General features: G+C 42.9%; 1 protein-coding gene across 2 annotated transcripts; it reads right to left on the bottom strand.

Annotated features, from left to right (window-relative positions):
* Nucleotides 1–5007: 5007 nt before the first annotated feature.
* OXSM (3-oxoacyl-ACP synthase, mitochondrial) lies at nucleotides 5008–11222 on the bottom strand. 2 transcript variants are annotated; one of them, XM_004754341.3, is made up of 3 exons: nucleotides 10787–11222; nucleotides 9134–10241; nucleotides 5008–6968 (listed from the first exon to the last, which is right to left on the bottom strand). In XM_004754341.3, exons 2-3 carry the CDS (start codon nucleotides 10111–10113, stop codon nucleotides 6566–6568), a joined length of 1383 nt encoding a protein of 460 aa, XP_004754398.2. In that variant the 5' UTR covers nucleotides 10114–10241; nucleotides 10787–11222; the 3' UTR covers nucleotides 5008–6565. The 2 variants fall into 2 exon arrangements, with proteins under 2 accessions (XP_004754398.2, XP_044944915.1); XM_045088980.1 differs by lacking the exon at nucleotides 10787–11222 and adding an exon at nucleotides 10736–10760.
* Between the last annotated feature and the right edge of the window lie 1009 nt (nucleotides 11223–12231).

Below are 12231 nucleotides of genomic sequence, written 5' to 3'. Positions count from 1 at the left end.
TCCCTCCCGATCTGCCTTTACAACCTTACAATCCCCCATGCCCCACCCCCAGCCTCTTCTGCTGATTACCCTGAGCAGGCAGCAAGGAGTTTCACCGGGATGGAGGTGATTCATTGGACAGCTACCTGGCTATGTTGGAGGCAGATACCACAATACAGACACATGCAAGAGAACACTGAGGTAACCATTCCCAAGATAAAGAACAATTTTTTCCACCAAAGACCCCATGATCCAAACTACCAATTCATTAAGTTACCAAAGAAGGGTGTCATTCAGAACATTCACTTGGATCCTCATGTGACTCTGCTAATGTATTAGCATTAGCAGGCATGAACACACAGCATTCTCTTGGGTAACAGCATAGGTGCCTCCTTGCAAGGCAGTAATAACATTTAAGGCCATCCTTTTTTGGAGGATAGTTTTTTTCTTTAGAGATATTTCAGTGTTCGGTAAGGAGAGGCTATGTTGGCTATCATTTAAGGCTTCCTCAGTGAATTTTGTAAGGCCTTCTGTGTGAATGATAAGGTCCTCCAAGATGATGGCGGGGGGGGGGGGACAATGGCCAAATAATTGTACCAGTGGAAAACAGAATGTATCCGTCTGGCCTAGAGGAGAGTGAGGTTGGTGGCTTTAGGATTTGACCTGGATGTAATACCGTGCATATTTCCTGGGAGAGGCAGCACTCTCAGGCAGGAGGAGATGGACTGGGGGCAGAATATGTCGACCAAGACCTCTACTTTCTTCCCGTTTAAAATGATGCATGTTTCATTCCAGGTATAGTACATTTCAGAGGTCCAGCTTGCAGCAGGACAACTGGATCCCAGTGGAGATTAAATAGTTCCTCCTCATTGAGGGTTGCAAAGTAATTATTCATCCATTCTGATGGGACATCCCATTGCAAATCCCAGTAGGTAACAACTTTCCCAGGCATCATGGGACTTCATATACTCAGCAGCACAGCACTTTGAACCACGGTGACGGTTGGTGGGGAGGGCTCTGGTTTCCACAATTGTCATACATTTGTGGTATTGGGTATCTCAGCTGGGTCCTCAGTCTGGCATATGGAGCAAGCGGTGCTACTGGATGATCATTCAAATATATTAAAACATGGGATAGTACCTTAGTCTACCCAGGCAAGGTAGTTTTACCCTTGAGTAATTTAATCTATTGCTTGCAGTTTATAGGGAAGATGGAACCTCCATTCAATGTCCTATTCTTTTGCCCAGTTTTATACATCATGACATTTGCAATGTGACCCCTGATCACCATCTATTTGATGTGGGTATCTACACGGTACTTACCTTCGCTAATCCCCTATGGTGACAGGAATACTTGGGTTAGGCCAGACACAGTGTCAACACATATCAAGGCATATTAAGAACCCTCAGTTGGAGGGAGGGGACCAACATCATCAACCTGCCAATCTGTCATCCATTGGCAACTCTAGTGAACAGCCCTAGGGTCTTTAGGCAATTGCCTTGGGCATTGTTTAGAATGCACAAGACAAGTTGTTACTACATTAACCAAGTCTATGTATTTCAAGGGCAATTTAGCAATATGCCATTTCACCTGGGCAGTAGTGTGGCACCTACTGAGGGGTCAGTACCAGGGCCTGTACAGAGCAATAGCATTAACTTCCTGATTGCTAGGAGGTGTCCTGCCTTATGAGCCAGGATGTAGAAGGCAGTGAGAAATGTCTCAGGCCCTTGCAGGTGAACCCAAATGCCCTTCCACATATCCTGACCTCACAGGAGCTTATTCATGAACATCCATCTCTCAGCTTCCCACCAGTCCAAACCATGGGGTTGATCCCTTTTGAATAGCCCAACTGTCAGTATAAAGGGTTAAAGGCCAGGACTTATGAGTGATCACCAGCCAAACTGCTCTGAGTTCAACTCACTGGCTGCTATAGCTCTTTCCTATTACAAGGAGAACAGATTCTTACTGAACTTATACAAAAAAGCTCTGGGTGGGGGGGGCGCCTGGGTGGGCGCCTGGGTGGCTCAGTGGGTTAAAGCCTCTGCCATGGCTCGGGTCATGATCGGGATCCTGGGATCAGAGTCCCGCACCGCATTGGGCTCTCTGCTTGGCAGGGAGCCTGCTTCCTCCTCTCTCTCTCTCTGCCTGCTTTTCTGCCTACTTGTGATCTCTGTCCGTCAAATAAATAAATAAAATCTTTTTTAAAAGAAAAAGAAGTCTTGGGCGCCTGGGTGGCTCAGTGGGTTAAGCCATTGCCTTCGGCTCAGGTCATGATCTCAGGGTCCTGGGATCGAGTCCCGCATCGGGCTCTCTGCTCAGCAGGGAGCCTGCTTCCATCTCTCTCTCTCTGCCTGCCTCTCTGCCTACTTGTGATCTCTCTCTATCAAATAAATAAATAAAATCTTAAAAAAAAAAAAAGAAAAAGAAGTCTAAAAACAAGCTATATGGACATGAAAATAAGAATACACAGTAAGAGTTTCCAAATTCTGGAAGGATCAGGTAGGGAAGAAAAGATAAGTGTTTCAACTTTGTTTATAAAGGTAGATGTTGTCAAACTGCTGATAGCTTAAGGAAAAAGAGCAAAAGGTTTCCTTAAATCTGGAAAAGCAAGACCAAAAAAATCAATGTTTCCAATAAAAAGCCCTAAAAATTATAGACATCCTTAAGAGTTTTTCCATTAGAGTTCTGTAAATTCTTATTCAGTTCTGTAGTATGATCTTAGATATCAGACACCTGTACTTGTTAGTCTTTTCCATGAGTCTCCTAGAAGATAAAGCAATGTGCAGGAACACTTTTGCAAGGGCATGGGAGTACAACAGTAACTGTCTGTAAATGACAAAAGACTTAAAAATAGCTATGGTTAAAGATCTGGTAAGAGTTCGTTAACAATGTGATTAACATGGACATTTGGTTATTTCTTTGGCACACAACCTCTTGATGACTCCTCCAACACTAAGCAGGGGGCTTCCTGCAGAACAAACAAGCAAACGAGATGCACCCTGGGAGCATGCCAGTGACATGGGATCCATGAGTTGTATCCCATGTCATACCATCCAGAAGCAGCCAGCCTCAGAGAATGCCAAAACAGCCCTCTAACGGCAAACCTGAATCAGCAGCTCACAAGCAATATCCTGAACGTGGTGCCATCCTCAGGATGCAGTATTTGCTGAAATCAAAGACTTCACTACAGGGCCAAGTCCCCACTAAATAGAACACAATGGGTATGGGGAAGAGGAGTGACCCCGATTACCATCACTCCCAGTGATTCAATCACAATAGGGAATTTTGTGCTTCCCATCCTTGTAACTCTGGGCTCTGCAGTGTTAGAAGTTCTGATCTCCAAAGGGTGTACATACTCTTGCCACGAAACACAGAAAGTGTCTCATTAAACACCAAAGTGTAGTTACCACTAGGACACTTGGACTCCTTGTGCCCTGAGCCCAGAAAGTCAACATACTGGCTGTGGTATTTGACTCTAATCAGCTGAAGAAGATGGCGCTGCTTTACAAGGACAGGGAGAGTATGTGTGGAATCTAGGTTGTGTACTTGGGCACCTTCTGGTATTTCCTTTCCTCCTGATGCCAATGGTCTAGACATAAACAGCAAGTGCTTTCTGGAAAAGGTGTGGTATGATTGCTTAGGGCCCAGGCTGTCGGGAATGAAGGTCTGGGTCACACCACCAGGGGAGTCAGCAAGGCCTGCCAAAATAACTACAGCTGAGTGCGAGGGGGAACTTAGGATGAATAGTGGATTAGGGGGAGGATGAGGACCAGTGTGAACCTGAAACCTACCGCGGCATTAAGAGCTACTATTTGTCCCACTAAGCTTCCTCTTTAGGAGAAGTGGTTAAGCTGTCTCTGTGAGACTGTTAGGTTCACCTGTTATCCTCTGATGCTGGAATCTGAAGTCCATAGGGCAGGCAGTTGGAAAGGGAAGAAAGATGTAAAGTTTCAATAACAAGCTGGAACCTACAACCACGAAAATGAACTGAAACCACTCAGAACTTGCTCCTTCTGATTTGGGTGGTGTGGGGCAAACCTGGGCCCTTCATTATCATGGAGCTAGACACACACCTGGTCCAGGAGTCAGGGAAACTGAAGGAAGATCCAGCAGAAGAGGAAGCAGTTTCAGGCTCAGCCACTGCCTCCTCATCGAGGTGAACCAGCAAAACCCCATCAAGTATCTGCTACGAAATGGCTGCTGCTTCACGTCCACCCTCCCATTCTCCCACAAGAATCTCTTATGGCCAGCACTAACCAAAAACATAAAGAGAATTCTGGGTAATGTAGGTGAGCCTAGCCAAGCTGACATCTTACAAAACCATCATGACCTTACCTTAAATGACCTCCCATTACTTTTATGCCCTTAACAAAACTTGTTAAGGTTCCTTGTGACCTGACTTCCACCAGATTTCCTGCTTTATCTCTTCTTCCTCCCCAATCTCAGGCTATATATATTTATGTATAGTACAAATGTTCTGACTTTTCTAACCTTTCCACACTATTCCTTGTGGCTGGAAGACTTTTCATTCCATCTCTCTTCCCCTAACTTGGCCGAGACCTATTCACCCTATGGGTTCAGCTTTTTTCTTTTTAAAGATTTTATTTATTTATTTGACACAGAGAGAGTGATCACAAGTAGGTAGAGAGGCAGGCAGGGGAAGGGGAAAGCAGGCTCCCCGCTGAGCAGAGCGCCCGATGCAGGGCTCAATCCCAGGACTCCAAGACTATGACCTGAGCCAAAGGCAGAGGCTCAAGCCACTGAGTCACCCAGGCGCCTCTGGGCTCAGCTTCTTTTTGGAAACTTTCCTTGCGGGGCACCTGGGTGGCTCAGTAGTCAAGCAGCTGCTTTCAGCTCAGGTCATGATCCTAGGGTCCTGGGATTGAGCCCCACATCAGGCTCCCTGGTCAACGGGAAGCCTGTTTCTCCCTATCCCACCCTTCCTGTTTGTGTTCCCTCTCTCACTGTGTCTCTATGAAATAAATAAAATCTTAAAAAGAAAAAACAGGAAACCTTCCCTGACGTATCACTTTATTCTTGGAAGCCAGTACAAAACCCAAAACCTCCATAGTTAGCAACCAACAGATTTTGGTTGAGAAAACGAATACATGCCAATGACAATTAGAACTGATTATAACTGAATGAATATGGCTGCAGTCTTGGGAATACAGGGAATGAAGTGTTATAGTTAAGGTCAGTGGGTAGATAATATATCCAGCCTATTAAAACATGTGGAATACAATTCAGTTCAGCAGAAATATACATGTTCCATTTATCCACTTATTCACTCTACCCATTTGCTCTATAAACCCCCATTTTAACACCCACTTCTTGCTCAGTTTGAGTCTCCCACAAAGCAGAGCCTAACACAGGGTTGTTTGTTTGGGGAGTGATTCCTGGGAGTAGGATTAAAAATCAGAAAGGGAATAAAGGGAAGGGGGAAAAAGCAAGGGAAGAGGTTATTGAACTGGGTAATGCCCTGAGCACTGGAGTTTTATCTGACCAGAAACCCTCTGAGGAACTGGGGAGAACATTAGATATCCCTCTGGGAGGAGGCTGACACACTTAACCACTAATTCCATCCTTTTTGGTTTTGACTGCTGCTCTAGGGAGCTTGTCCCTGTCCCTTTCCCAATACTTCCAGCCAGATGGGGATGAATGAGATCCCAAAAGATCTTTAGAAAAAGCCCCAGCATGGAAAATTAGAGACACCACCAGCACTTGTGGGGGACAGACACAAAAATTATCTACCATAGCTATAATAAAGGTGGGTTGAGGTAATGTGGCTTAAGTCACCAAGTTCTGCTCCACTTCCCAAGTACCTTTATCTCCCTCAATGACTAGATGCCACCATAATTACAAAAGGAGTACGAAACATCAAACCAATTTTACTTCCTTCTTTCAGAGAACTCATGACTTGGACATTTAGGGAAATTCCACTAATTTATTGCATCTCTGTAATAATACGAAGAAAAGAGAGCTATTAATAGATAATACGAAGAAAAGAGAGCTAAATGGATAGAAGGGGGTAATGATCAATGAGGCAAACTCCCAGTTGTATGTGTCTTCCTTCTCCTTATGTTGCATGGGAATGGTAAGCCTAGAGTTGTGCAATGCAATAACCTAGCCTAGCACAGAACAGCTACTCACCAAATGTTACTGGAAGATACAAAAGCAGGTGAAACATCAAAGAATTGTTTGACCTAGAGTATTAGGAAAATAGAGATCAGTGGTTCTCATATGGGGACAATTTTGCCACCCAGAAAACACCTAGCAACATCTAAAGACATTTTTAGTTGTCACAACTAGAGAAGATGGTGCCTCTGAAATCTAGTGGGTAAAGGTGAGGATGCTGCCCAGCATCCTATAATATACAGGACAGCTTCCCCTCGCCCCAACAAAGAATTATCCTGTCCAAAATATCGATAGTGGCAGGGCTGAAAAACCCTGATACAGATGAAGGGTATTTGGGTATTGATACAGATCGATATATAGATACATATTGATATATTTATGTAAACATTTATTTCTCCATTTAATATAGTTCATATTTTTTTAAATCATATTTAATTACAAATTATTTGTACTACATGCCAGCAATACAAAGTGTTGCATTAGTACCACCAAAACCAAAGGAATTGGTGAGTCCAATACATCTTTTCTCAATTTTCCATTCCTGTGCCTTTAGTGGAACATAATTGAGATCAAATTCTGGTTCTGTACAATCCAGGTTTAAAGTAGGTGGTAGTTTTTGATAATAACAAGCCAGAGCAGTAAAAGCTGCCTCAACTGCCCCTGCAGCTCCCAACAGATGTCCTGTGGCTCCCTTAGTTGAAGAAACTGCAAGGGCAGGTGCATGGTCTTTGAAAAGATGTTTGATAGCTTTGTTTTCAGCAGCATCTCCCAATGGGGTGGAAGTAGCATGCGCGTTGACATAGGATATCTCTTCAGGTTGTACACCTGCGTCTTTTACAGCTGCAGTCATACATCTAATAAAATAAGGAAAGAAGTTCATCAGAACTAAGTTTAATTTGAACACAGGAGTCTTTATATGGCTTATAAGAAAAAAATAAACATATATGCTAGGTGAAGAGAATCCTTTCCTCTAGTAACAGAACCCCAACTTGGATTACCAGATGAATTAGAATGCCACCTGCATGGGAATAAGGAGTAACCCCCAATACCCTGGACTGATTCAACACCATGAGATAAAGACACAGGCCTATAGGTTTTATAATCTCTAACAAAATATATTTCCATTTATTTGAATTGGTATTTTTCTCTGGAGGAAAAACCATGTTGACTCAAACCTAGAATAGTTTTTCTTCTAGGAATTTTTTATCAATGGGAGGGTGTGTATGTATGTAGTGTGTAGTGATTCCAAAAGTGGTAAAAAATTGTATAACTGTGTTTTAATTTTTTCTCGCACATTTAAATGTAAAACTTGGCATATTTCTCAATAATCTAAAAATGGCTGCACCATTACTTTGGTGCTTCAAATAACTTTTCAAAATTCTATTTAGGCTGTAAGAATGCTAAATAAATGAAGTACAACACCAAGCAAAACCAAACAAACAAATCAGAAAATAAAACATTTCTCTAGAAGAATCTTTGAAAACATCATCAACATCAACACCTTCTGTTTTAGTTCCTAATCTCTGGACTGCGTATATTTCCTTAAGAGGTAGCTCTGGTGTAATTTGAAGTGTGATGAAGGGTTTCACCTAAATATAACTGTTCTTCATCTAGCTGGCTACTGTTTGACACTTCTAGCACCAACAATTTAGTAAAACTCAAAAGCATAATTCAGGGGCCAGTAAACTATGGCCCTGGCCAGATGCCTGTTGACCCTTGAATAATATGGCTTTGAAGAGTCCACTTAAATGTGGATTTTTTATATTACTGTACTGTAAATGCATTTTTTCCTCCTTATGATTTTCTAAATAACTTTCTCTTTTTCCAGCTTACCTTATTGTAAGAAAACAATATAAAATACATACACAAAATACGTGTTCATTGACTGTTTATGTTATCAGTAAGGCTTTTTGTCAACAGTAGCCTATAAGTAAAGTCTGGGAGGAGTCAAAAGTTATACATGGAATTTTTGGTTGCACAGCGGGCCAGTGCCACTGACCCCTGCATTGTTCAAAGGTCAACTGTAGCTTCACTGGAGCACTTCCATTCATTTATATATTGTCTATGGCTACTTTCACACTAGAAGACAGATTTGAATAATTGTGACAGAGACCCTATGGCCCACAAAGCTGAAAGTACTATTTGTGCCTTTACAGAAAAGCTCTGCCAACCCCTGGCCAAGTAAACTGGTTAAAACATAATATGATCTAAGCAGGCTAATCCATTAGCTAACACATTAACAGGGATTTTTTTAACTTAACTATCTCTTCTGCGATATCAACTTGCTTTTCAAATTGTGGTTCTCAGACCAGCAGCATCAGCATCCGCTTGAGCTTGTTAGAAAGGAAGAATCTCTAGCACCACCCCAGGCCCAGAGTCAGAGTCTGCATTTTAATATCCCTGGGTGGTGAAAAGTTAGAAAGTACTGATTTAGTAACAGCAGAACCCAGTTGAAATTGCACAGAGGCCAGACACAACTAGAAGAAAGGGTTGACTTTGCTGTCTGAGATGATGAAGGGCCAAAGAGGAGGACTGTGGGAGGGAGCACTCTGACAGCTGTTAAGCACAACTGGAAGTATGAAAAATTGGCAAAGACACACATGGCCCTCTTCACAAATTTACATGCCTTAACTAAAATCCAGTTTCTGTTAAGGATGTTCAAATGCTTTCAAATATTTCAAATATGTTAAAGCAAAGAATTCAAAACCATTTTGTTTACCACGGGCAGATACTACAATACTGGACTCCCTAATTTGAAAGTCTAATAAAATGTCTTTTTTGAAGAAATATTTTAAATAAAACTACCGCACCTGGGTGGTACGGTAGGTTGAGCAGCCCACTCTTGGTTTCAGCTCAAGTTGTGATCTTGGCGTCCTAGGATCCTGGGATTCTTGCATCGATGTGGAGTCGGCTTGGGATTCTTTCCCTCGCCCTCTGCCCTTCCCACCCCCACCCCTGTGCGCTTGCTCAAAAAGGGAAATAAATCTTGAAATAAAAAAAAACCAAAACAAGTCTTTACCTTAAGGCACCTTCTCCTTCAGGGTCAGGCGCAGTTATGTGACCAGCATCACCTGAGAGTCCATAGCCCAAAATTTCTGCGTAGATCCGCGCCCCTCGTTCAATGGCATGATCATATTCTTCCAGCACCAGCACAGCTGCACCTTCTCCCATTACAAAACCATCTCTTTTGGGGTGAAATGGTCGACATGCCAACTTAGGATCAGGGTTTGTGCTCAGAGCACGAGCTCTGGAAAACCCAGCAAGAGATAAAGGACTAATGCAAGAATCTGTGCCTCCAGCCACCATCACATCAGCATCACCATGGGCTATAAATCTAAAGGAGTCTCCCACAGCATGAGCTCCTGTGGTACAGGCTGTAGACACTGCATGATTGGGGCCCTTGAGTTTATACCGAATGCTGACCTGGCCTGCTGCCATATTGACCAGAATCTTAGGGACAAAGAACGGGCTGACTTTACTATAACCTTTTGTCTGAAACATCAAAGCAGTTTCAGAAACAACTTCAAGAGGAACCATTCCCATGCCAATTGCAACTCCAGTCACCACTTGATCAGCTTCTGATTGAGGGTGCCAGCCAGAATCTTTCATGGCTAACTCTGCAGCCCCAATGGCCATAATGGTTGGAGAAGACATGGACTTGATATCGGATTTGGACACAAAGTTTTGTTCATTGAACTGACCTTCATCACCACCTCTTGGCACATAAGCAGCAACACTGCAAGGGATATTCTTATACTCCTCACCGACCAGGGAAATAATTCCACTCTCTCCTCGGATGAGACGATCCCATACCAGCTGAGTTCCAACACCCAGAGGAGTCACTAAGCCAATGCCTGTAATGACAACCCGCCTACGAAATCTGAACGTTGGCACGGTTCCGGAAAACCTCCTTTTACTTCCTATTAGTCGCTGGCATAATCTTGGATATACATGAGGGCTTGTCATTTTTAAGAAATTTTGCAAGCAGTTTGACAACATGATTGAGATTCGATCAGAAACACATTCCTGTAACAGATCACAGCACGTCCTGGAGGTAATCGCTGTTGTTTAGATACTTTGTAGGCCTAACAAACGATAGCCGATTCCCTTCTGGTGCTCGGTGGGAGCTGTTAATGAAGACACGGAAAACAACGTTAACATCACTTTAATTTAGACTGATCATCAAACCGTTTGGAGTTCTCTTTTTAGACTGTTAAGTACCCTCAGACATTCCAAGACAGAGAGGTGAAATGATTCTTTTAATTCACAACAGAATTACACCAAGAAAAACAGGCAGTCCCAGCCTTTTATGGACTGCAGAAAGCATCCTTTATCAGGATTACCGAGGCCTTATTCCAGGTAGTATTTCTGGTGTCGATGACACAAAAAACACCAGGGCCTATCCTCTTGAAGCAGGGCTAGGTGAACTTTATTGGTCTTCAAAAACATGGCGAAAACTAGGGCTTTAACCCAGGGCGGGGTTTGGGAGTGAAGGGGCGTGGCCAACTCCCCACCCCGCCTCTCAAGCACCACTACACACACACCCCCGAAGAAAGCACGCCCAGAGGAAAGGAAACCAGGCCCAGGCCATCAAACTCCCCCTTCCCGATTCAACCCACACCCGATGCGGCGGTGGAGGAGCAGAAGGAGAAGCGTAGCCAGCAGCAGATACCTTCACGAGGCCTCACGCCGGCCGCGCAGCCGCTGTCTGCACACGCCCGGCCGCTCATGCGCGCGCACGCGCTGTGTCTGAGCTGGGCGCGGCCGGGGGCCGTTCTTCCGCGTCACCTTGGTGGAGGTCAGACTGCGGGCGGCGGCGAGGCTCCGGTTGCGGGGGTGGAAACGCCCCTCTGCCGATCTCAGGGACAGGATGATAACCAAGAACGTGCCTGGGACGTGATGAGACAGATATTTTGCCCATCAGGAAAGGATTTTGGCGAGGGGAGGGGAGTAATGATGATGTCCAAATATTTCTGTCTGCTGGGAAAAGGGACGCAGTCTTAGTCTACTGAAGTCCTTGGAAAGAATTAAGGAAATTATTGTAGCCTCAAAGTTAGTACTCTGCCTCCCGAAGTTGTTTGTAATAGTAAAGTAGAACTAACCGAAGTGCCCGACATCTGGAAATGGGTTATTGTAGTACACCTAAAGGCTGTGCAGCCATTTAAAATAATTTTGTAAGTGAATATTATGCGGAAAGATGTTGAAACTATGTTAGGAGATACAGGTTACAAAATAGTATATTACACCTTTTAAAATATGTGTGTGTGTATGTGTGTCTTTTAAGATCTGCAAGGATGTACAATGATTGTGAAGTTCCCCCATTTTTGCTTAGTCTTATTTACTATCTCGTCTACAATAAATAATACTTTTGTAATAATAAAGCGTTTTTACTTTTTAAAAATTACTGGTACTGGGGCAGGGCTCCAAATGCCATGTGTAATGTCTAACAACAATGGAGACAAAAATAGAAATTGTAGACATTTATTGCTAAGTGTCTAAAAAATACAGTAACTTCATTTGTTTAGAGCTGTAAATCTATAAAGGAAAATATAACATGAAATATTAAAAAAAAAAAAAAAAAGAAAGAAAGCAGCAAGATATTTATTTAGATGTCCTCTGTTGCTTATGTGCTATCCCAGGTGTGAGGTTTGTGTCCTTTTTTCTTTTTTAGATAAAGGATTGATGATATAATCTGCATCTGATCCTCCCAGCCATATTTGTTTCTTTCTGAACAGTGTGTCTTAAAATGATTGTTTCTGAGTGCTCTCCCTTCATTCTCAGTTCTAGAGAATTTTGGTTAAGTTTATCTTTTCCTGGTTAGTACTAGACTTAAACGAGTTTTGAAATATACTTTGCATAAAATAATTTAGGAAAGCCCAGTATGACCTTGAGTCTTGATCCTATTCAAGGTCATACTGGGTACTACTACTCACTACTACTACTACTAACAAGGTACTACCTTCTTAGCATGACTTTATTCATTAGTTTTAAGAGGAATTAAACACATGTTGTTATAAAATAACTAAAACTTGAGAGAACTATCCAAACCTGCTGTCCCTTTTCATTGTTATGGAATATGTTGAAATTACAATGTGAAAGGATCTACAATATATTTTT

Source organism: Mustela putorius, unplaced genomic scaffold, assembly GCF_011764305.1.
Source record: "Mustela putorius furo isolate JIRA1106 unplaced genomic scaffold, ASM1176430v1.1 tig00003834_pilon_pilon_pilon, whole genome shotgun sequence".
NCBI classification, from domain to species: Eukaryota; Metazoa; Chordata; class Mammalia; order Carnivora; family Mustelidae; genus Mustela; species Mustela putorius.
This window is presented reverse-complemented; position numbering and strand designations above follow the sequence as displayed.